This window comes from Macrobrachium nipponense, chromosome 19 (genome assembly GCF_015104395.2).
Source record: "Macrobrachium nipponense isolate FS-2020 chromosome 19, ASM1510439v2, whole genome shotgun sequence".
Lineage (NCBI taxonomy): Eukaryota > Metazoa > Arthropoda > Malacostraca > Decapoda > Palaemonidae > Macrobrachium > Macrobrachium nipponense.
Window position 1 is genome coordinate 36,052,381 of NC_061088.1, and position 21,692 is coordinate 36,074,072.

The 21,692-nt window shown below is 36.0% G+C and overlaps 1 protein-coding gene across 1 annotated transcript in view; it reads left to right on the plus strand.

Annotated features, from left to right (window-relative positions):
- LOC135216236 (beta-arrestin-1-like) overlaps window positions 1-21,692 on the plus strand; it is a 302,438-nt gene that overhangs the window by 246,043 nt on the left and 34,703 nt on the right. Inside the window, 1 exon segment of the mRNA XM_064251394.1 lies at window positions 281-424. Coding sequence (XP_064107464.1) covers window positions 281-424 — 144 coding nt within the window.

Below are 21,692 nucleotides of genomic sequence, written 5' to 3' on the forward strand. Positions count from 1 at the left end.
ACCTTTACATTCTCTCAATTCCAAAAAAAAAGAAATTCTTGAAAAATAACCACCTTTTCTGAAAATTATTTTGCATTACAGTATACAGCACTTTGAGCTATTGAGTTTCATTTGATTTTCTCTTATTAAATATTTTTAGTAATTTATCGTAAAAAATAATAAAAAGATTTTGAATAATGTAATGCCCTGTCCATCACAACATAAATGTGATGAGTATAGGGTAAAGTTGGCAGCTGGTGTGGTGGTGCTGTGGTGACGTGTGTCTGGTGTGCGTTCACAGGGACGGGTGTCCTGTACTGCCGGGCTTTACCCTCTCTAAAGTGCTGCACCTCACGCCCCTGCTTCTTAACAACAAGGACAAACGAGGCCTGGCTCTAGATGGCCAGCTTAAGCACGAGGACACCAACTTAGCGTCCTCATCAATGTAAGTAGTGCCTGCTTGCACACTAACAAATAACCACTAACTGATAGTAACTGGTTGGTGCATCATCAGCACCATTCTCTTCAGGAACTGACAGCGAGAATGGCAGCAGCTCAGAGTAGAATGTGCATTTTTGAATCAGCACAATCTCAGCAGTTCGCATTATCCATAAGGTTATAACCCCTTCACTGTGGTTTCGACCAATGGCAACTCACTGCTTACAAGAGGAAATATATCCTTGGAAAATGGGGGTGTTGCTGAGCCTGTGCTGGTTTGACCTTTTTAGTAAGGTGGAGGTGTTGATGAGGTGGAGGTGGTGAGGAGGTGTTGGTGACAGAGGAGTGGTTATGTTGTTGCAGGGAAGGCTGCCCTGTGGGGCCGGGCTTCTCCGTCAGTAAGGTTTTCACCTTGACGCCCCTCCTTAACAACAACCGGGACAAGTGGGGTTTGGCCCTTGATGGAAAGCTCAAGGATGAGGACACCAACTTAGCCTCTTCCACAGTGTGAGTACTCGCACCCTATCCCATATGTCCTCACCTTGAACTAGTGTGAGTATATACAGTATTCAGTCCACCCCTTCCCCCTTCTCATGTCATTTCTAAATAACAGGTGAAATGTTAACTCACATAACCTCTGCGCTTCTATCATTCCAGATAGTGTACTGTTTGTCTTTCCTTGTCCCACTTCTTTTTGATCATGCAAGTTATGCTAATGTACTCATTTTACATAACCTTTTTTAGTCCTTCATATTGTTTACATGTATGTACGCATTACTACTTTCTAAAAGGAGGATAGCAAAAGTCTTCTCATTATTGTTCTGCATTGTTGTATGTAAATTACTAAAATAAGGCTACATAATTTGATTATCCTTTAGCCCTTGGTAACACATATACATATCTATGATGCAAGTGTAAGTATAAAATTTTCTACAAAAATTTGATGTTGAGTCACACTGGTGAAATTTAATTTGAACAACTGAGGCCAAAGTATTTTTTTCAAAGACTGATTTCTTAGTTTCACCTTAAGTGGCCTTGCATTAATCAAATCTGTCAGGTGTACCTATGGATAGGAAAATAGTGGTAAAAGTAATACATTATAATATTTTGAGTGCAAGATTCTACAACATCCATTTTAAATTTGAATTCGGTAGACTAATAATTTGTGCAGCTTTAAGTATTTGCTTTCGGTACACAGAAAGATTTTTTTTTTAAAGTAATATCATTTAAATACAATATATGTAACAAAAACGTAGTACTATATACAACATACAGTACAAGACACTGTGACATACTATCTCCAGTGAAACAGTCCTTGAGGTTCTGGGCAGCATTCCTTCAGCTCAAAGCAGCAACTTTTTCTCCTTTTACTCTCAATCTGTCCCTTTCTCCTCTTCCTAGCTGATAATCTAATTGCTGTAATTTTTTTTTTACCTAATTTTGTCCTTTTTTAAGAATGAAACACTGTGGAGCCAGATGAAAGTCTAGAAATTTTGACTCCATTGATTGGTAATGATACTACTTTACATTACTATTGTACTTTGAGTAAACTCTGCATAAGCATAGTTCGTATCATCATTAATACACAGGTACTGCATATCTTCCAGTGAGCATAGTTTAGTTCAGAAACAATCTGGAAGTGTCTCAAAAACAATTTTTTTCAATTTTTTTCACTTTCTTTAATTAAACTATTACATACTGTAATGCAGACACTTAAGTAGAGAAATTGTACGTATATGGTAATATGAAAATGATATGCATCATTCATTGTTTTTAATAGATACAGTACTTTACAACAGAAAAATATTTCTTTATTGTTCATTGTAAATTTCATTATTCTTAATGTTGCTGCCACCTACTTACATTCTGTCACACGCTACTTCTGATGTACTGTAGTATCTATATTAAAAAAACAATGAACGATGCATATTATTTTCATATTATCATATACAGTTTCTCTACATAGGTGTTTGCATTACAGTAATAGTTAATTACGTAAAATGAAAGAAAAGGGTTATTTGAGAAATACTTCCAGATTGTGTCTGAACTATGCTTACTGAAAGATATGCAGTACTTGTGTATTAATGGTGATACATACTATGTTTATGCAGTTTACTTAAAGTACAATACGAAGTAGTACTCTTTTTATATAAAGTAGTATCATTACCAATCAGTGGGGTCAAAATATCTAGACTTTCATATGGTACCCCAAAGTGAGTCATTCTCAAAAGAGGACAGAAAATTGTAAAAAAATTTACAGCAAATAGATTATCAGTTAAGAAGAGGCAAAAGGGGCAGCTTGAAAGTTAAAGGAAAAAAAATTGCTACTTTGAGCCAAAGGAATTCTGTCTAGAACCTCCAGAACTGTTTCACTGGAGATAGTAGGTCACAGTGTCTTGTATACGCACTATAGCCTATAATGAAGGGTCTTTTCATTGTATTTTTGGCCCCTTCCCACCTACTAGCTGTGTAATTTTGTCTACATTAACTTCCCCCAATTTTTGTCCCTCATCTGAGGAGAAGGGTGTTAGATAAGCCTTGCAATAAGTCTTGAAATATGACTGTGGCCTCAGTAAACCTTTACAGCATAATAATAAGACTACCAAGAATGCATACCCATTTGATTTAATCTGCTGTATTTGATCACATCATTATTTTCTGTTTATTTATTTTATCTCAAGTTATTCACTTTCATATTACAGCATGTACTACTTTATAACTAAATTAAGATGTTTTTTTAGGCTGAAGACTTTAATATTGTGGTCTTTGGCTGACATAATAGTCAATCAGTTCTACTTAATATTTTATGGTAATCATCATTCAGACCATCTTAAATGAATTTATGTCATTGTTTCCCCTTTATTTTGTAAAACTGATAGATTATCATCAGTGTGGCTCCCCCATTAGAGTATTCCATCTATTAAGTCTGCATTTTTGTGTACTAGCTCTCATGAAAGTTACCAATTATAATATACAGCTGTTTTGGATCATTATTCAAGTTATGTTCTCTTGTTAACACTAGTGTGACTTCTATTTATTTTGCTTGTTTTACATTGAAAAAGGTCATTTTATTTCCATTTTTAGGTCATGTGTTGATTAGACCCTCTAAATTCCCTGAGATTTTGAGAATGCTCCATATTCATGCTAACCTGTAACTGAACTGAAATGTTCGTATCACAATACATACGTGAAACTTCTCTCATAGTTTAATTCTAATGTCTTATCGGTTGCATTTGTGTATCCTATTTCATTTCCTAAAAGTAGTTTTGAGACTTTTCCCATGATCCTTGCTCCTAACCTGGTTTAGTACAAGTGTTCATATCCTCAGCCAGGTCATCATCCCAAGTGTGTGAGTACCTTTTTGCATTGTCCCTTCTTAGAGATGGTTAGAAAAGATAATGCATCTTGCATTTCCACTGCATCAGATTTTATTTTGATCTTGCCTAATAATGTTTTATCCATTCTTACTCAAAGAATGGATATTACTGATGTTATTGTACTTGAATGGTTAGTATGTTAGCTGTCCACAATGACTGATATTTAATATTGGACTGTGCAGACATCTTAAGGATTGTCAATATAGCTTGAAAGTATCCTATACTGTATTGCACTGTATTCCAGACGAAGAGTTATATTTGTTACAATTGTTTAGAAGAAATTAATGCAACAGGTAAAGTTTCTTCCAGTGCATTTCATTTCTTTTCTAACTGTGATTCTCAGCAAAGATGTGGTGTGAGATTGCTGCGATTATATGCTTTGGAATAAGATACTTGCCTAGGGAGAAAGCAGTGAAATTTATTTGATGTTTTCCATTCAATGTATTATAGAAATAGGAACTGACCATTTTCTGACCTTTACTTGTTAATTAAAAACATGGCTGTCATGCAGTATAAGGTAATGATCAGTCTTAGTGTATTACCCCTGAGTAATATTGCTTCTGGGCCCCAGGTTTATCACTGCCAGTTAGGAATTAATATTCCATGCATATGACACCAACACATATCACCTAAACGAACAAAATGTGGGCTATATTTTTTCCTCCCTTATTTGAACATCGCTAGTGTTATGCATGGGTACATTTTACTTTTATCCAAATTTTCAGTACCTAAATTATATATTTCAAATGATAACAGTTGGCTGTTATGTTTCTGAAAGACATTGATTTTAAGATTTACAATTTTAACCATGCTAAATGTATTTTTGTGTTTAAATTAATGTACATGTTCATGTATATCATAAAGATTTGATTTTATATGGCTTTGAGAGTTACTAAGTCAACATATTTCCAGTATGAGAGCTTAAATATCCAGTTATTTTAAATTTATAACATGTACTATTAAAATGAAAAATGTAGCTTTTTCTGTTATTTTGGTGCTATTACTTACCATACCAGCAGTAATCAGCTTGGCTGGATGTTATGGTGTACATTGCATAAGAAATCCTTGCTTTCTTTAGCTACACATGCTGAGTTGGTTGTCTCAGAATCTCCATTTCATAAACATTAGGGGCATTTTGCTGTAGATGTTAGTGTTACTGGGACACATTCATATTTCGAGTCTGGCATGAAATTGGGTGTTAGTGGTCATTCATCCTTGTTTCAGCTATGGTAGTTAAAGTTTGTTCTTGACACAAGGTTGTGAAGGAAATATCAGTCATTTAGTAAAAGATCACAGGTGTAAGTAAGTTTCATATACTAAAGATGCATTTTTTAAAAGCTTCCCCAGTGATTATCACTTAACAGTTCATTGTGCATAGTTCCTCGCTGGACGAGTGGTTTTTGTGCTCGCCTACCAATCTAGTGGTCCAAATATCGATTCTTGGCTCTGCCAACACGGAATCAGAGGAATTTATTTCTGGTGATAAATATTAATTTCTCAATATTATGTGGTTCGGATTCCACAATAAGCTGTAGGTCCCATTGCTAGGTAACCAAGTGGTTCCTAGCTACGTAAAAATATCTAATCCTTCGGACCAGCCCTAGGAGAGCTGTTAATCAGCTCAGTGGTCTGGTAAAACTAAGATATACTTAACTTCATTGTGGAGCACATTGTAGATGGGACTGAGAGTTTGTAACATCATCTCATTGGCCTGTAGCTGCTTTGCTATCTCTCTTTTGATTTCATCCTTTCTCTGTAATCCCTCCCCATATAGCTGCCCAACTACTTAAAACATTTACCCTGCTCATTTTCCATGCCCTTGAAAAACAGATCTTAGGGACAAGTTTTATGAGTCCAACAATGGGGCTCAGTGGTCAAAGTAAACTACTACTGTACTTTACATTACAATAATATGAGTGATTAAGTCAGCCGCTGTGGTGTATATTATGGTACCATAACTCTATTATCAGCACCTTATGGCGCCGATAACCAAAATTCAGCCGCTATGGTGCCATAAATCGTAATTTTTGTCCAGCGCCACAAAACCAGATTGCCGTTAACTGAGTCCGCCAATAATAGGGGTTTGCCTGTATTTTGACAAATTCAGAGCTGTTATTAAAAATAAAACCTTCAGGATATAATGGAAATTTTAACATAAGATACTGAAAACTGTGGCCCAAACAGTTATTGAGCAGAACTATTAATGTGTACAGCTAGGAACCTCCATAGGACCAGTAAACTTTTCTGGTATGGCTTAGCAGAGCATTGGATAAAGGACAATCTTTCTTATTGAAGAAAAAGAAATGCTTGATTACAAGATGTTAATACATATACATAGTACAGTGGTTTCCTACTAAGGAACCTTATGAATTACTTTTAAAAATGTTATTTTTAGTTACGGTAACAGTTTTTTGGGACTTTAATCTCTTAACAAATATATCTTAAAGTATAATAGCTCAAATAAAACTGATAAGTTTATAAATGAATGTCATGACGTGAGACATTTGACAAGTGGTGATACCACTGTTCCAATCTAGAAAATGTCACTTTGAATATGGTTATACAGTAACTCATCCTACCTATCTTCAAAATAATTCGGAATAGTATTTTTTTTAAAGTAACGGAAATCATAGCTATACTAGTGACTTAACCAAAACCAGATCATACCTCTGGGATGATGATTTATTAATGGGGCATAACAATTCTTATTTGCTTAGTTACATTAGCAGTATGCATACTTTAAGGTCATGCCAATGGCATAAGGCCCAACTATAGTATGTAATTAAGCTATGTGCTTGAAATTTATATGATGTTATTCACCAATGCTTAATCAAGTATGGGAACTCAAAAATATGGTTAAGTTCATGTAATTTACGTAGTTATTTTAAACATTGTTAAACATCTCAAAAAATTTCAAAACATCTTCACTTTACTTCTTTAATTTCAATTGTTATATTAAATAATCCAAAATCTTCAATAACTTTTATTCTCACACCTCAGAGAAATATTTTCTTTATTGAAATATAACTTTTCAGAATACGTAGTGCAAAGGAAAGAAATAATTATATTATTAATTTGGAAGCTGATTTTTTTGTGAAAGATCCAATTAGAAACAAATGCTTACTCTTATTATTATGTCAAAGCAATATTGTTGCCCTGAAAGAGGTATTAAAATGGGCTTTTTCATTTACTTATAAATAAATGTCCAAGGATTTTGTATGTGCCTCAGTGGCATGGTCGGTATGGTGTTGGGGTGCCACCTCATTGGCCGCAAGTTTGATTCTCAGGCATTCTATTGATGTGTGAGAGATGTGTATTTCTGGTTATAGAAGTGCTCTCGATGTGGTTTGGAAGTCATGTAAAGACATTGGTCCCTTTGTTGAATAACCACTGGTTCCATGAAATGTAAAAACATCATACAAACAAACAAACAAATCCAAGTATTTTATATGCCATCAAATATATAGGAAATTAATAATGTTGTAGCTTCTCTCTTTTTGCAATTTATCATCATTTTGCCTAAACTAGATCTTAGGGTGCTGAATGACCTCATAGGCCCCAGCGCTTGACCCTTGGCCTGAATATGATATTCCATTCCAAGGTCTTAACCCCTTAAAGGACTTATTTTTTAAAAATGAATGTGTACAAAATATTCCTATTACGTATTTTAATTGAAAATATAAGCTGACTAGACACTATACTTCTTAATTTCAACATAAAATTATGATTATTTTATGTAAAGTAGTGATTTTCAGAAACTCAATTTCAGACCTTTTTATGGCCATTAACAAGTTATCTTGTACAAATTATATATATTTTGTTCTATCATGAGATATCTTGTATGCTTATTTTCAGTTATTTTGAAAATAGGCATTGAATAAAAAAGCAAAAGAAAACAAGAAATAGAACATACATTCTCCAAGTCACCACTGGAGAGGTAGTAATGGTGTATACTTGGCGTAAAAGAACAAAAATTATACTGTACTCTAGATATCACAAAATGGTCAAGAGTCCAACAAAAGACATGACATCAATGTAATAAATCAATAATTTAACATATAAATAGTCTAAGATGACAGATAAAACTACTAAACTTGCCTAAAAACAGGCAAAAAGATATAAAACAAACAAATGAACTCTCAAAATCACTGGTTACCCAACGTAACACAAAATAGTCTAGGGATTAGCTAACGAAAGACACAACAGCAACGCAATAAATCAGTAATATAACATATAAACAGTCTAAGATGACAAATAGAGCAATAAAACTTGCCTAAAAGAGGCAAAAAGAAAAAAAAATGAATAGGATGACCATTATAGTGCCACTGTTGATGCGTAGTCAGCACAAGAAAAAAAAAAAAAGTCATTCTTGATAACTCAGGACTTTCAACAGCAAGTACCACTGCCAAACGTATGATATAGCGGGAGATATCTCGAATAAGCCTTAAAAACAATATTGTGACTCATGAGACATCTTGTATTAGTCCTATACTATTAGCATTTAACTTTTTTACGAGACATCTCATGGTGAGTCCAAAATTTTTAGAACACTGATCACAAGGTATCTCGGGTTTGTCATGTAAGGGGTTAAGCATTGACTTATTAACACTAATGTGCCCCTCTTACAAGAGATGAGTTTTAGCCCTGTGATCTGGTTAAATGAGAGTACCTTGTAATTAATCAGTTGCTAACTGCTGTCAAGACAGGTAATTTCTCAGTTGAGGAAGATGCCCAGCACACACAGTTTACAGTTATTGTACAAATGATTCAAAAATGTACAAGATAGTGAAAATGCAATATTGTGCTTACTTTAAAGAAAAAAAAGCTAACCATAACTTCACAGCTTGATTGGTATCTTTAAACATTTTTTTTTCCAAATGGAAACATGGTAGAAAAAAATAGAATTGACTGTTAATGCTGTTGGTCATGGGTGCCCAGGATGAGCAGAAAAATACCACCCTGGATTTTTTTGAGCTAGTACAAAATACAGTATGCTCCATATGGACCCCTTCTTCTCTCAGGAATGAGTGGGGAAACACACTAAAGCAGCTTTGATAGTGTGATATCAAATAAATTACACAAAAGTGAATTACATGTGGATAATGTCCAGTGTTTTTTAGCAGAAGCTATCAAGTGTTCTTGGAATTGCATTCACTATTTGTTGCAAAAATATAAGTTATATAGTAATTTAAATTGTAACAGTGGTAGTATAAAAAATGTATTAAAACATAAGTTTCTTACATTCACTGACTGGATCACATTAGTTAGTCATTAGTTAACAGTGTATTTCAAATGAATGTATACAGTTCTCCAGTAGATTAACACTGCTCATATTTTTGTGCACAGTTATTCTGCTTTTTTCCTTAATGTTGCCAAGGATTTAATCATTTATTAATAAGGCCATGGTTTGTTTATATATATGATACAAAATTTCCTTTAAAAATTTGAATTTCTTCAATTCTATTCATTCAAAAGATGTTTTTGTTTGGCTTTGGTCAGTTTTAGAAGTAGTATATGTATTTGTAATGCAGTATACCATACTCTATTAAGGCAGATGTTGCAAAAATTCTTACTTGAAAAGTTGCTTACCCATTTGATTTCATTTTATAAATAAGTTTTAAGTGCTTTCTTTCTTTAAAAAATCAATATTGTTGTTGTCATGTACCTTTTGTTTGTCCATATTTTACTTAAATATGTTCTTATACATTTCCATGGTTGGTATCTTATCTAAAGCAAGTATGGTAGGTAAGTATAGTTTGCTTAGGTTGTGGAGAAAATTATTGAAAACTTGTATTTGGTATAGTAATTGCTACACTACTCTTTCAATTGAAGTATGAATAAAGTGCTGCTATTTCCATAACCGATTTGCATTGCTTTTATTCACTTAAAAATCTATACGTTTTTAAGAGAAAAACTACTGCTAGCAGCTAGATTATGCTTCCTGTATCATGAAGTTGAATGCTTTTGAATCAGTTAGCAGCCTTTCCATTGAGTATCGTTGCAGTGCTCCAGGGCTTAGTTTTAATGCCATTTGCAACAGATAATAAGAGGATCAGTCATTCTGTTGGAAAGGTCTGACAGTTGAAACCATGCACGATTTCCATACTCTGTGATATCATAGTGTAGAGATGTTTATTTCCTTTATATCAATACTTGATTTGACAAGATACCTTTCAAAGTAATATCATAAAAGCTGTCATTGATCTCATGGTGTATTTGGTGAAATTTTGTGCTCTGATCACAAAGCCTTACTAGACGTCTCACTAAATAACATATCTGATATGAAGAGTGTACATATCGTATATGCATGGGAAGTCAAAGCAGTGTATTGTAACCTTCCAGGAAACTGGTGTGGCCACCAAAACATGTTCTTCCACCTGGTATTAGGCTTTTTTATGCAGTTAATGTAGACTACTTGTGTTTGATACCATTCTAAGCTTTCCATTCTGATTTTCTTAGCTGAGTAATTTTGAGTGATCTCTTCAAAAGCAATTTAGTGTTCCTTTCGTATAAGATATTTTTTCTTTGCTTATTATTCAGTTACTTTGGAATTATTTGAACGCAGAGCTGGGTAATATTTGGGCAGTATTCATCTGATTTTATCTTGTTACAATACACTTTAGATGTTTTGATATCACTGATTTAGTATATTTTTCTTTTGGTACAATATATGTAATGTTTTTATTATACAAAAACACATTTTTTGTACAAACCCATTAATCATAAGAAGCTGTATTTCATGAAGAAGCCATTCATCCCAGTCACACCATTGTCCTAAAAAGAATGTGCCTGCTCGGCATTGCTGACTTACCAATGCTTAAATAATTCTGTTGTGCTCTTTAGGGAATTGAATGGGTAATGGAATGGGAGCAGGTCATAGTCCCTTATAGTAAATGGGCTTGTATGAAAAATATGGTTTTATATCATGGAAACATAAACTTCTATTTAGGAAGGAGGACAAGAGAGAAAGTTCCCCCAGTGTAGCGATTCTCAGGTCCAGTTGTGGTCTAATTTAAGGTTTCTAAGAAAATTCAGCAAATAGCTGGGTGTAGCAGTATTTGCATCAGAAGCCATGGTTTATACCAGCAGATGAGTGGGATCCATAACCCTGAGATCTCACCATGTTACAGGGTAACTTGCTCCTTCAGCCTTTGAGGGTACCAGAGAGAGGCATATTTAAGAGAAAGGAGAGGTAGTAGCCATTCATGTATTACCCCTTTGAACAATACATATACCATGCTGCAACTGTAGGGCACAAGCTGTCCTGGAATCTTTGCAAGTTGGGCTTCTTCAGTAATTTATCTACATCTAAAACAACCATGGGAAGTCTGTCACCAAGGCATTAGATCTGAGACCCACTCATGTTATGGTTACCAGTGGGCCTTGAGAATAATGTGGATAGTGCTTGAAATCCTGAATTTTACCTGGACTAGGAAGACCAGACTGAAGGGGAAAACATAGACTTCCAGGGCATCCCACCCATAGAATATTACATTTGTGGCCCAGTCCTCTGAGACCAACACAAGGCCAGCTTATGATTTAAAGACATTACAAACAGACCCACCATGGGTGGACCCCCAGAGACTCCTTAAACCTATGCGAATGTCTGTGTTGAAAGACCACTCCAATGTGAGGATCTAGTTTTGTATAAGTAACTTGCCCAGTGATTACATGATCAGAGCTATGTAATTACTGGGTAAGTATATACAAAAATATTTTATTGTAAAAATGTCATTTTTGTAAACCCAGTGATGACATAGCTCTGATCATGTAATTACTGGGTAAGTATACAAAACTTTATTTTATTATAAAAATGTCATTCCTGCTCAAGGGGTGAGCAATGATGTTTAAAGACCCTGGAAGAACCATAGAATGATTATTGTGCTGTGGCCACATTAATCAAGAGATGTCGATAGCTAAGAGGTTAAAGATCTATCACCTGTGTCCTCTTGGTTCTTCTAGTTGGCTGACATAGTCACAATGTTGCTGATAACTCTTACGTTTAATCTTTCCAAGGATGTTGTGAAAGCCTGTAGGGGATGATTATGTGACTCCAGTGTTCCTGTGCTGCCTAAATGTTCTAAGTGTGGGCACCCTGACCTTCAAGGTATCCTTGAACAAGCATTTCTGTGTCTTCCAAAACCAGATCCCTGTGTCAGGTTCTTGTTCTCTTTTCAGGAGTAGATGTCCATCACTTGGACTAGGACATAGTCCAACACTTATGCAGCATTCAGTGATCCTACAGACTGAAGGATCAAATTCTAAATCTTGTCCTAGAAGGGCCTCACCTTTTCCTCTGGGGTTTGATGGTCATACCCAGATCTGTTGTCTATGTGAAAGGGAACAGATCTTATTTTGCTAAAGAGAAAGAGGGTAGGGGAAGCCAGTCATCCAGGTAGTGCCAAAGATGGTGAGCATAATTGTCACAGGAGCCAAGGCCTTTAGAGGACCTAAGGCACAGTTGATAACCTAACCCATAGGACTGAACTGGTGTACCTTTCCAATCCACCTGACATAAAGGAACTTCCTTGAGGTTGGATGGATTGGGATAAGGATGCTAAAAATTCACTCTTTTGATTGATCTCCTTGCCAGGTCCATTGCATTCACCTTGAATGGCATTTGTTGGTAACACCATAATACAAATAACCAACTGCAAAAGTCCAAGTCTAATGGTTGTTTCTCAGTGGTAGCTCCTTCAGCATCAATTGTACCTCATCATTTAGGGCACTAAAATTCTTTAATCCTTATATATAAGGTTCAAACAGAACTGGCAAAGTGGGTGGTGGGGGAGGGCAATTTTCTCTAAGAAGAGAGCCTATAACTTTGCTGTAGGGCTTCAGGCACCTCTGCTGCCCTCTGGCTGGTAACTTTGAGAAAGCTGTAGCTCCCCTGTTGAGGTGAAAGGATTTCCTAAATGTCTGCCACTGGCAGTATCTGTTACCTGGGTAAGAAAAGAGGGGACATCTTTGCTGGAAGGTGCCTTTGTGCCACTGCAGGATGACTGGCCTCTAACTTTTCTGCTTGGAGTGCCTTGCTCTGAATTGGGATTTCCTCTATTGAAAACTGGCAGTTGGTGGTGTTGAAGGTGTTCAAGTGAAAAGGTCTCTTAATTGCTTCCTTCCAACTCTTGCACCAGATCTTCTGATGAGAGGAAAGGGTTTAGTGGATTCAAGGTCTCAAGTTCCTGGTGGTCAGCCAGGGGGATTGGTTAAAGTCCCTAAAGGCTAAGTCCCTCTTCTTCATTACTTGGGCTAATAGGTAGAACTTCCTTATGTATGGAGTGAAGGCCCTTACCAATGAATGGCCCACCCCTCTAGCAGTCTAGCTATTGCAATGTCCTCTATTAACATGGTTTTTAATTTACAATATATAGTTTAATGATAACCGTATTCGACTAAATAAATAAAAGAAGAAAGCATTTCAATATAAAGTTTAGCTTAAAAGATGTACAATAAAATCTAGCATAAAAGATGTATACAAAATTGTACATCACCGCAGTGATGTCAGGCTCAGCTGACTTGAGATTGGACAAGGGAGCGTTGATAATATGTTGAGAAGAGGAGAAGAGAGAGTTAAAATATTATTGTACGTATGTAAAAGCGATAAACAATCCACATGAAAAAAGGAAATTTCACAATAAATTTAACATAATGGTAAAGTATGAAAACAATCAAATAGAATACTGAAACAGTGAAAAAAGTTCTAATTTTAGTCAGTGCTTGGATGTATAGTTGAACATTGTTCAACAAAATAGTACCTGAAAGAACAAAGCTTTTCACAATAAAATGTAGCATAAATGATTAACTAAATCATTTGTCATTGCAGTGATGCACAGCTAGCTTGAGGTAGAGGTAGGGAGTATTTATATGTTTGAGGAATAATGAATGAATGATTTTAAGTTATCGTGTGTTGCGATATTGTTGAGGAGAGAAGAGGGTAAAATCTTTTCTATAATATTTTTATTAAAAAATAAATAAATTTAATTAATTTTTTTTCAAGTTTATTTTATTAATTTTTTAAAAATATTTCTTATTTATTAAATTTAATTTTTATTTTAAATTTTTATTTTTAAATATATTTTTTATAATAAATTTAATTAAATTTATTTTTTTTAATTTTTATTTTTTTTTTAATAAATTTTATTTAAAATAATTTTTTTAATTTTTAATATATATTTATTTTATACTGCTTTGTAAATTAATTATTTATAAGTTTTATTTAAAATTTATTTTTAATTTTAAATATTTTATAAATTAATTTTTTTTTTAAATATTTAATCTAAATAAATTTAAAAAAATATTATAAATACACTTTTTTTTTTTTTAAATTTATAACTTAATAAATTTTAAATTAATTTTCAAATAATAAAATTTTTTTTTTTATAATTATTAAAATATTTTCTATAATATGTACATAAAAGCAGTACCAATTTACACAAAAAAATAAAATGCCATTTCAAAATAAATTTGAGGTAATGATGAAACATGAAAACTATCACGTGCAATACAGTAAAAAAAAAATAAAATGCCATTTCAAAATAAATTTAACGCAATGATAATACATGAAAACTATCACATGCAATACAGTAAAAAAAAAAAAAAAGGTCGTACTTGAGCCTGAGTGTTTGGTGTGCTGAGTGAGACGATAGAGGGGAGGGGAAAGGGACATACCAGCTGAGCTGGGATGATTATTCGCCCGATTCTTTCACTTACACTCAGTTTGCCCAAATCACTTCATTTTGTTATGGCAAAATACCTATCTAATCAATTGCTTTTATGATTTTCTACCACTGTAGAAGTAACTTGGCTCCATAATAAACACACTTGCACCACGTTCAGCTTCTGCGTGCCTTTGATTGTTTGTTTAAATGTTTAAACTTCCTTGTGAACAGTTATTTAATCTGTCTTTCCTTTTCTTTCATTCTTTACTTATTACTTATTTGTTTGCAAAATCCTCATGTTTATTTGAAATTCTGCCGTTTGCCAAAATAAGTTGATGTATTGTGGCATAATTAATCATGCACTTAATATCCAAGTGTATACATGTAACTCTCTCTCTCTCTCTCTCTCTTGCGACCATTTCGGTTTCCTCAAAGGGTTCCCATCTCTCCTCCCTCCATCCCCCAGCTGGCCAAGCACCATTTTCATCAGTTATAAATTGCACACAAATTTTTTTTTTAATTTAACTTCATATAACTTAATGTTTTATTACTTTACACTCTTAATTTAATTTTGAACACATTGAATAATAGAAAAAATTTGTAAAAAGAGGGGCCTTTCTTATGGGATATTTGTTTCATATTTTGAACGAATTGTATTTCGAACAGCCTTCTAGAACGGATTTAGTTTGAAGTCTGAGGTACTACAGTATTTTATTAATTCTATGGCAAAAAGACCTTGTGGCAAAATTTCCCACGCCAAAAAGTCTGTGTTGATAATTCTACGGCATAAATTATTTGTGGCAAAAAGACCTTGTGGCAAAATTTCCTACGCCAAAAAGTCTGTGGTGATAACTTTTGTGGCAAAAATTCCTAGATCCAAGTAAGGTTCTTTATCTAGGACAAAAGTAGCAAGCCTTACCTTTCAGACCTCTGCACAGGTTCTGAGACTTGATGAAACTGGGTCAGACCAACAAAAGCTTGGAGCAGAAACTTAATAAACTACGAAAAAACAACATTCAGCATTCACATCACTTCACATGTCATGCTGTTCCTGAGTATGGGACCTATTTAAATGTACAGTAACCTTTTAAAAACTGAAGGTTACTAGGAGTAATTCAACAAAAAAGATTCTCAGTCCTCCAGTAATGAAAAAGTTAGAATGGAGTGAAATTTAATTTTTGTTAAATTCACTGGTCAATGTTTAAACAAGCTAAAGGACAAGGCAACAGATAGAAATGATTTCTTGACGTGCTTCCTCACTCTGATTCTGTATGGTATAAAGAAGTTCAAGAAAGCATCAACATATGAAAAAAAGGAAAGCAGCATTGTGAACAAAGCCTCTGTAAATGGACATAATAATGGTTACACATTCCAGATTTGTGAATGAAGACAAACCAAAGGCAGTTCCTCCAACACAAATACATGCCAGTTAGGGAGAACTAAACCCAGTTAAGAATGAAGAGTAAAAGTGCAGAAAAACTAAGCAGTAGTGTAACAAGTCACAAAGACTTGGGTCACACAAATACAATCTGGAGGAGTGCTGCTGAGGTGTCATCTGTGTGAGTGCTGGTCGTAGATTGGTCGAGCAGATGCCTTATTTTCAGGGTAATGGCAAAACTAGGATGAGTTCTACATGGAATAAGACTTAGAATTAATGGGTTGCAAAGAGCAAATAGTATTTAAATTGTTGAAGTGGTAATGATTTTGTCAGAGAATATATAGGTGTGGTTGTCAGACGAGTATCAGTTACTTTCAGTCAATTAGTGTTTCGGAGCCCACAAAAATGTTAGTCTTTTGTGGGATTCTATTTTGGAAGTTTTCAAGCAATAATTTTTATTGTTTACGGATTAGGCAACATAAATGTCAGCAAGGGAATATGAAGACAGTTGTCTGTGAAAATGAAGGATTTGACAAGCAAATTGTCTGATACTATACAATTCAGGTATAAAATAATTTTCATATCTGTGGGAAGACATGTCTTAAGGATTACTTCCAGTTCCTAATATAGTTCTTGGATGCTTCTTACATAGCATTTATTTAGATAGTACTATATACAAAAGCATCAAGCTATATACTTAAGGCTGGGAAAAAAGAATATACTATCAAGAAAAGGCTGGTGGATGTTCATTTTTGTAGTACAGTATTCTCTTATTGCTTAGCTTCTTATCATTTACCTCTGCTGTAGCTAAACAGTACTATAATCTGTAATAAGCACTTATTCTGAATGTTTTTTGTGAGAAAAGATATTAAGTATGACATATTTAGCTTCTTTAATTGCTTTCTCCTTTAATGACTGCCTTACCTGTATATTAGAATGAAGTTACAGGCAGCCCCGGTTATTGGCGGACTCGGTTATCGGTGATCCGGTTTTATGGCGCTCGTCTAGTGCCATAAAATTGGCGATTTATTGCACCATAAGAGGCCGAGTTCCGGTTATCATAAGGCCTTATGGCACCAATAACCGGTTGACTGTGCCATAAGCGCCATAAATCACCAAGTTTCGGTTAATGGCAGTTTTCGCTTATCGGCACCCCCTTGAGACTGGAACCCCCGCTGATAACCGGGGTCTGCCTGTATTATTAAAGTAAAGCATTTATGTTTGATAAAAAAATAATGATATGTGTAAGAAGCTAAATATGTTTAATATTTATTGCAATATTATGGTGACATAGCTTTGCTATAAGCTGGGCCATTGAATATAGTACGTACTATTATGTCCTTTTATTCAAACTGTCCATTACGTTATTTGTAGTTTTGTTTCTTATAGTTTAATTGAGAAATATTACTTTTTTTTAAAAAATTAATGTCTCAAAAATCATAAAAAAATTTTTATATAACATTTTAGCTAGTAAAAATTTTGTATATATTATGGCCCATACAGTATGTTTATATTTAGGAACACTACATATAGTAAATTTCAAGGATTTTGTGATGTAATGTCAGTCATATCCTGAATGAAACTATATTGTAAACTACTTATCAGTCAAATTTGGCTATTCTTATACTGCGGTAATTGGTAGCATGTGTGCCTAATTTGTACTGGTCTCTTCTTACATTATCATGCGTGTAAACCTTCCTGTTAGTTATAATCTTGTTTCTTCTCTTATACATTTTCATCAAGTTACTCTTAAGTAGATTGTTTGACCATAAGGAAAATGGAACAAGAATGTCTGAAACTACAAGCAATGGAGCAGAAGATTGCAAAGGAGATTTGGTTTTACAGACAGCTAATAGCATTAGGCATATGTAACAGTTTTTAAAAAGTTTTTAGTATAAATATTCTTGAATCTTCATAAATGCAACTTAAAAACAAAAATAAAAGTATTAGTTTAAGACCAGGTGAGTACAATTTTGAATCCTTGGTTAATGCCATTTGCCTCATCTTGTTGTGACAAAGTACCTGAGTTAATCTTAGACTTTTAAGGCTCACCTGTAAAAAAACTGGTTTTGACGTAGGAAAACCTATTTTTGCTAGTCGCTATTTAGTCCTCAAGGAGTTACCCTTCCCATGGTATAACCAGAGCTCCATGGTGACCAGACTAATGTCAAAAAAATTCTCTCTTAACTGGTATTGTGTCAGAATGATAAACATTAACATGTGATAAAGTATAAATGGACTAGATAAGAGGGCACTCTCTCTTATACAACAAATGTTGAACCCAGTTTACCTGCGTCAAAACCTACAAGGAGAAGAAGTGGCTATGTGCATATGTGCTGTCATATTGTTTACATACAACCATAAATGGACCAAGAAACCATTACTTTCTGTTGGTCAGTGCAGGATAATCCCTTACCTAAATCCCATGTCTTTTCGTCATGAAAGTGGGAGGGTTTTGAGGACACAGTGACCTCCAAAATAGGTTCTTCCTACGTCAAAACGAGTTTTTGTAGTCGCTATCTTGTCCTCAAGGAGCTTTACAAAGAAATTGACAGGTGACAAAAAGATCTTGATTTTTATTCCAACAACCCAGAAACATTTCTGGTCCAGGGTCAAGTCACAAGTTTCAAGGCCCCATCATTTATTCCAAATACATACCTTAAGTTTTGGTAGCAAAGAACAAGAAATTAAATGCAAATTTATGTTTTTAGGGTGAAGATCTGCAGTGACTTACCTAAGGATGCTGGGTATGGTTGCAGTATTGTCAAACCTTCCCCAGCAATAGTGCATACCCACCTGTTAGAGAGACCTGTGGTTTGCAGCTGTAGCGTCTGTGGGTCAGGACTAACTTTACCACCTACCGATACACAGTGTAGTTGAATTTGTTAAGAGTTCGTGGCAATAATGTTGCTAGAGTATAGAAGAAAACAGACCTGGGATGTTTGCTGTGACCTCTAGGTAACATTAAGTGCATGAACTGGGCATAATGTTTTGTTTTTCTAAATTTACTTTATTTAGACTAGAAGATTTCCTTCATAAAGGATTTTCATTCTTGGCCAGGAATGACAGGCCAGAGGACAATAATAATTGATGGTCAGCCATTTTCATGATGCATTGTCCCCATCTAAGAAATCCCAGTTTGCTAATACAAGTTTCTGATGCTAATGCAGTCAAGAAGATCACATATTGTAGTTTGTGCTGATCAAACTAAGCACCTTGTTCAGGGACCAAGTAATTGGAACCTTTCAAGAGCGAGTCTTTGTAGTGCAAAGGACTGCAAAAGGGAGGTGACAACAGTGAACAGAAGTGAAATTTATCTCTTCCTTCATAGGGAGTCTACTATTACATTGAGAGACCTCATGAGGTGAATTGCACACAAGTGCCTTTTCGTTGCTTGTGCCATTGAAGGATGGCTAGCATTATCACATTAAGAGGGAATGAGCATGATCCCAACTTCTTGATGTTGTCTAGAACCAATCAAAGGTCTCTCTCTTCTGGAGAGAGGTTTTTTTTTTTTTCCCCACAAAATTTATATGACAATTCCTCAGAGTAGCTGACCACCTCCCTACCACCTGACAGTCCTCCCAACCTGTCAATGAGGCCAACGGCTTTACATGACTTCCAAACCACGTCAAGAGTGAACGTCTATCACCAGAAATACACATCTCTGACCCCTCAATGGAATGGTCGAGAATCGAACTCACGGCCACCGAGGTGACAGGCAAAGACCATACCGACCACGCTACTGAGGCATCTTTGTGTATTGTCAGTCATACAGACTGAGGAGTCGGGATGATCTGTATTGCCAGAGATTCCTTCCTTTCCCAATCAGATGACCAAAGTAGGACACTTCCGATGCCCTGAATTTGCATTTGCTCTTGTTCAAGGTCAGCCCTACCTCCTCAACGATCTTCAGCACCTTCTTCAGCCAGCGGTCATGCTCTTCCTGGTCTTTACCATGGACCAGAACATCATCGATGATCACTTCTACCCCCTCTTCAGCTCTGAACAACTCTACCCATCTTTGCTTGGTACTCATCAGTGGTGAGGCTAATGCCAAATGGTAGTCTCTTAAACATGAAGCGTCTAAATGGTGTGATGAAAGTTGTGAGTCTGAGATTCCTCGCCCAATGAGATCTGCCAGAAACCCGATGCCGCATCCAGGGTTGAGAAGACATTTGAGCCAGCCAGTTTTGCAAACATATGCAAACATTGCCATTTTTCTTCAGTCCAGGGACCATGGCAGAGCACCAGTCCGTTGGTTCCGTAATTGAGGAGATGATGTCACACTTTTGCATCCTCTCCAACTCGGCCTTGACTTTCTCCATCAGGGGGAAGGGCACACGTCTGGCTGTGGGAATGCATACAGGCTTGACATTGTCTTTTACATGGATGTGTATTGGCTTTGTCTTCATCGCCCCAATACTCCGGTACTGCTCCACCTCTTCAAGACGCGCAACAAGCTGCATCTTAGCGGCAATGCCCCCAAATTGGACCTGTCCCCATCAATCACGATGATTTTAACGCTGTAAGCAGTCCCCTTATAAGTGATTTTGGCAGTGAACTCCCCCACTGTCTGCACACTTCCACCTGGAGAGGTGAGAGTTAGCTTCGTCGATTGTAGTGGCGGGTATTGCCATAACTTCTGGTAACTATCATTGGACATGATAGTTACGTCAGCACCTGTGTCAATTTTAAAATTGACTTTGCTGCCTCCAACTTCCAGCTGCACATACCATGGCTTGTCATTAGATGTGCCGTCCACAGACCCAAGAAAGAATTCAAAGTCGGCTGGTTCTACATGATCTACTGTTAGGGCTCCACTTCCACTTCACTTGCTTTTGACGATCTGGATCTACATACCAATGAAAAGTGTCCAATCTTCTGACATTTATTGCACTTTGCACATGTTGCTGGGCAGCTCTTGTTCTTGTGGTATGTCTACCCACAGGTCTTGCATCTAGTCTGGCTTTGGGGTTGGCAGCCTGTTGCTTGCCTGCCACCTTGACCCCTGCAGAGGCCCTTTCCTCTCTGGAGAAACTTCCCCCTCTGGTTAGGGTTGCTACGCACTCCACTGGCGCTGGCTCCACTCTGTTGTAGCTTGTCATGAAGGCTCTCCCACCACCTCGCGTAATCCATGGCTTCCTCCAGAGTAACTTTAGGCATAAAACTGGAACTTTTCTTGTAGTTTTTCATCCTTTAGGCCGGCGACGAAACGGTTACAGAGCTGGCGGTCCTGGTCCTGATAGTCGCACTTAATAACCAGTTGCTGAAGATCAGTGAGGAAACTGTCGATCAATTCCTCCCCCTGTATACGCTTGTTGAAGGTGGCACTCTCATAGACAATACATATTATATACATATTCACCTTTGGCACATAGTGATTTTCAAATTTATTGAGCACATCAAAGTAGCAGGTGTTTTCCTCATCAATTTCAATGGTGGGGGCTGTCCAGCTTCTACATTAGGGTTGGGAGTCCTCTTCCTCCCAAACTTGAAGGTCTGCATCACCTTCTCTGCCTTCCTCGTCCCAATGTTATACAGCAAGGCGCTTATTCTGATCACATCTGATTTTGCATTAATCTCTGTCAGCTGACTGTACCTTTCCAAGCAGCAATCTAATCTGGCCAGTCTGCTGCATTGAAGAAGAACCGTCATGGGGGTTGGAACAGTTGCCATGTCTTTAGCAAACAATCGAACTTGGCATGTATGTAGGCTCTAGAAATTTCTTTAGCGACAGTCAAATTAGCTGCATTTGACAAAGGTCAAGGGTCTGGTTGACTGTTGCAATTAGGGTGTCCCTAGGCACTCCTCGCAATGACAGGTGGCTATAACAGCTGCCTCAGACAGTGGTACTCA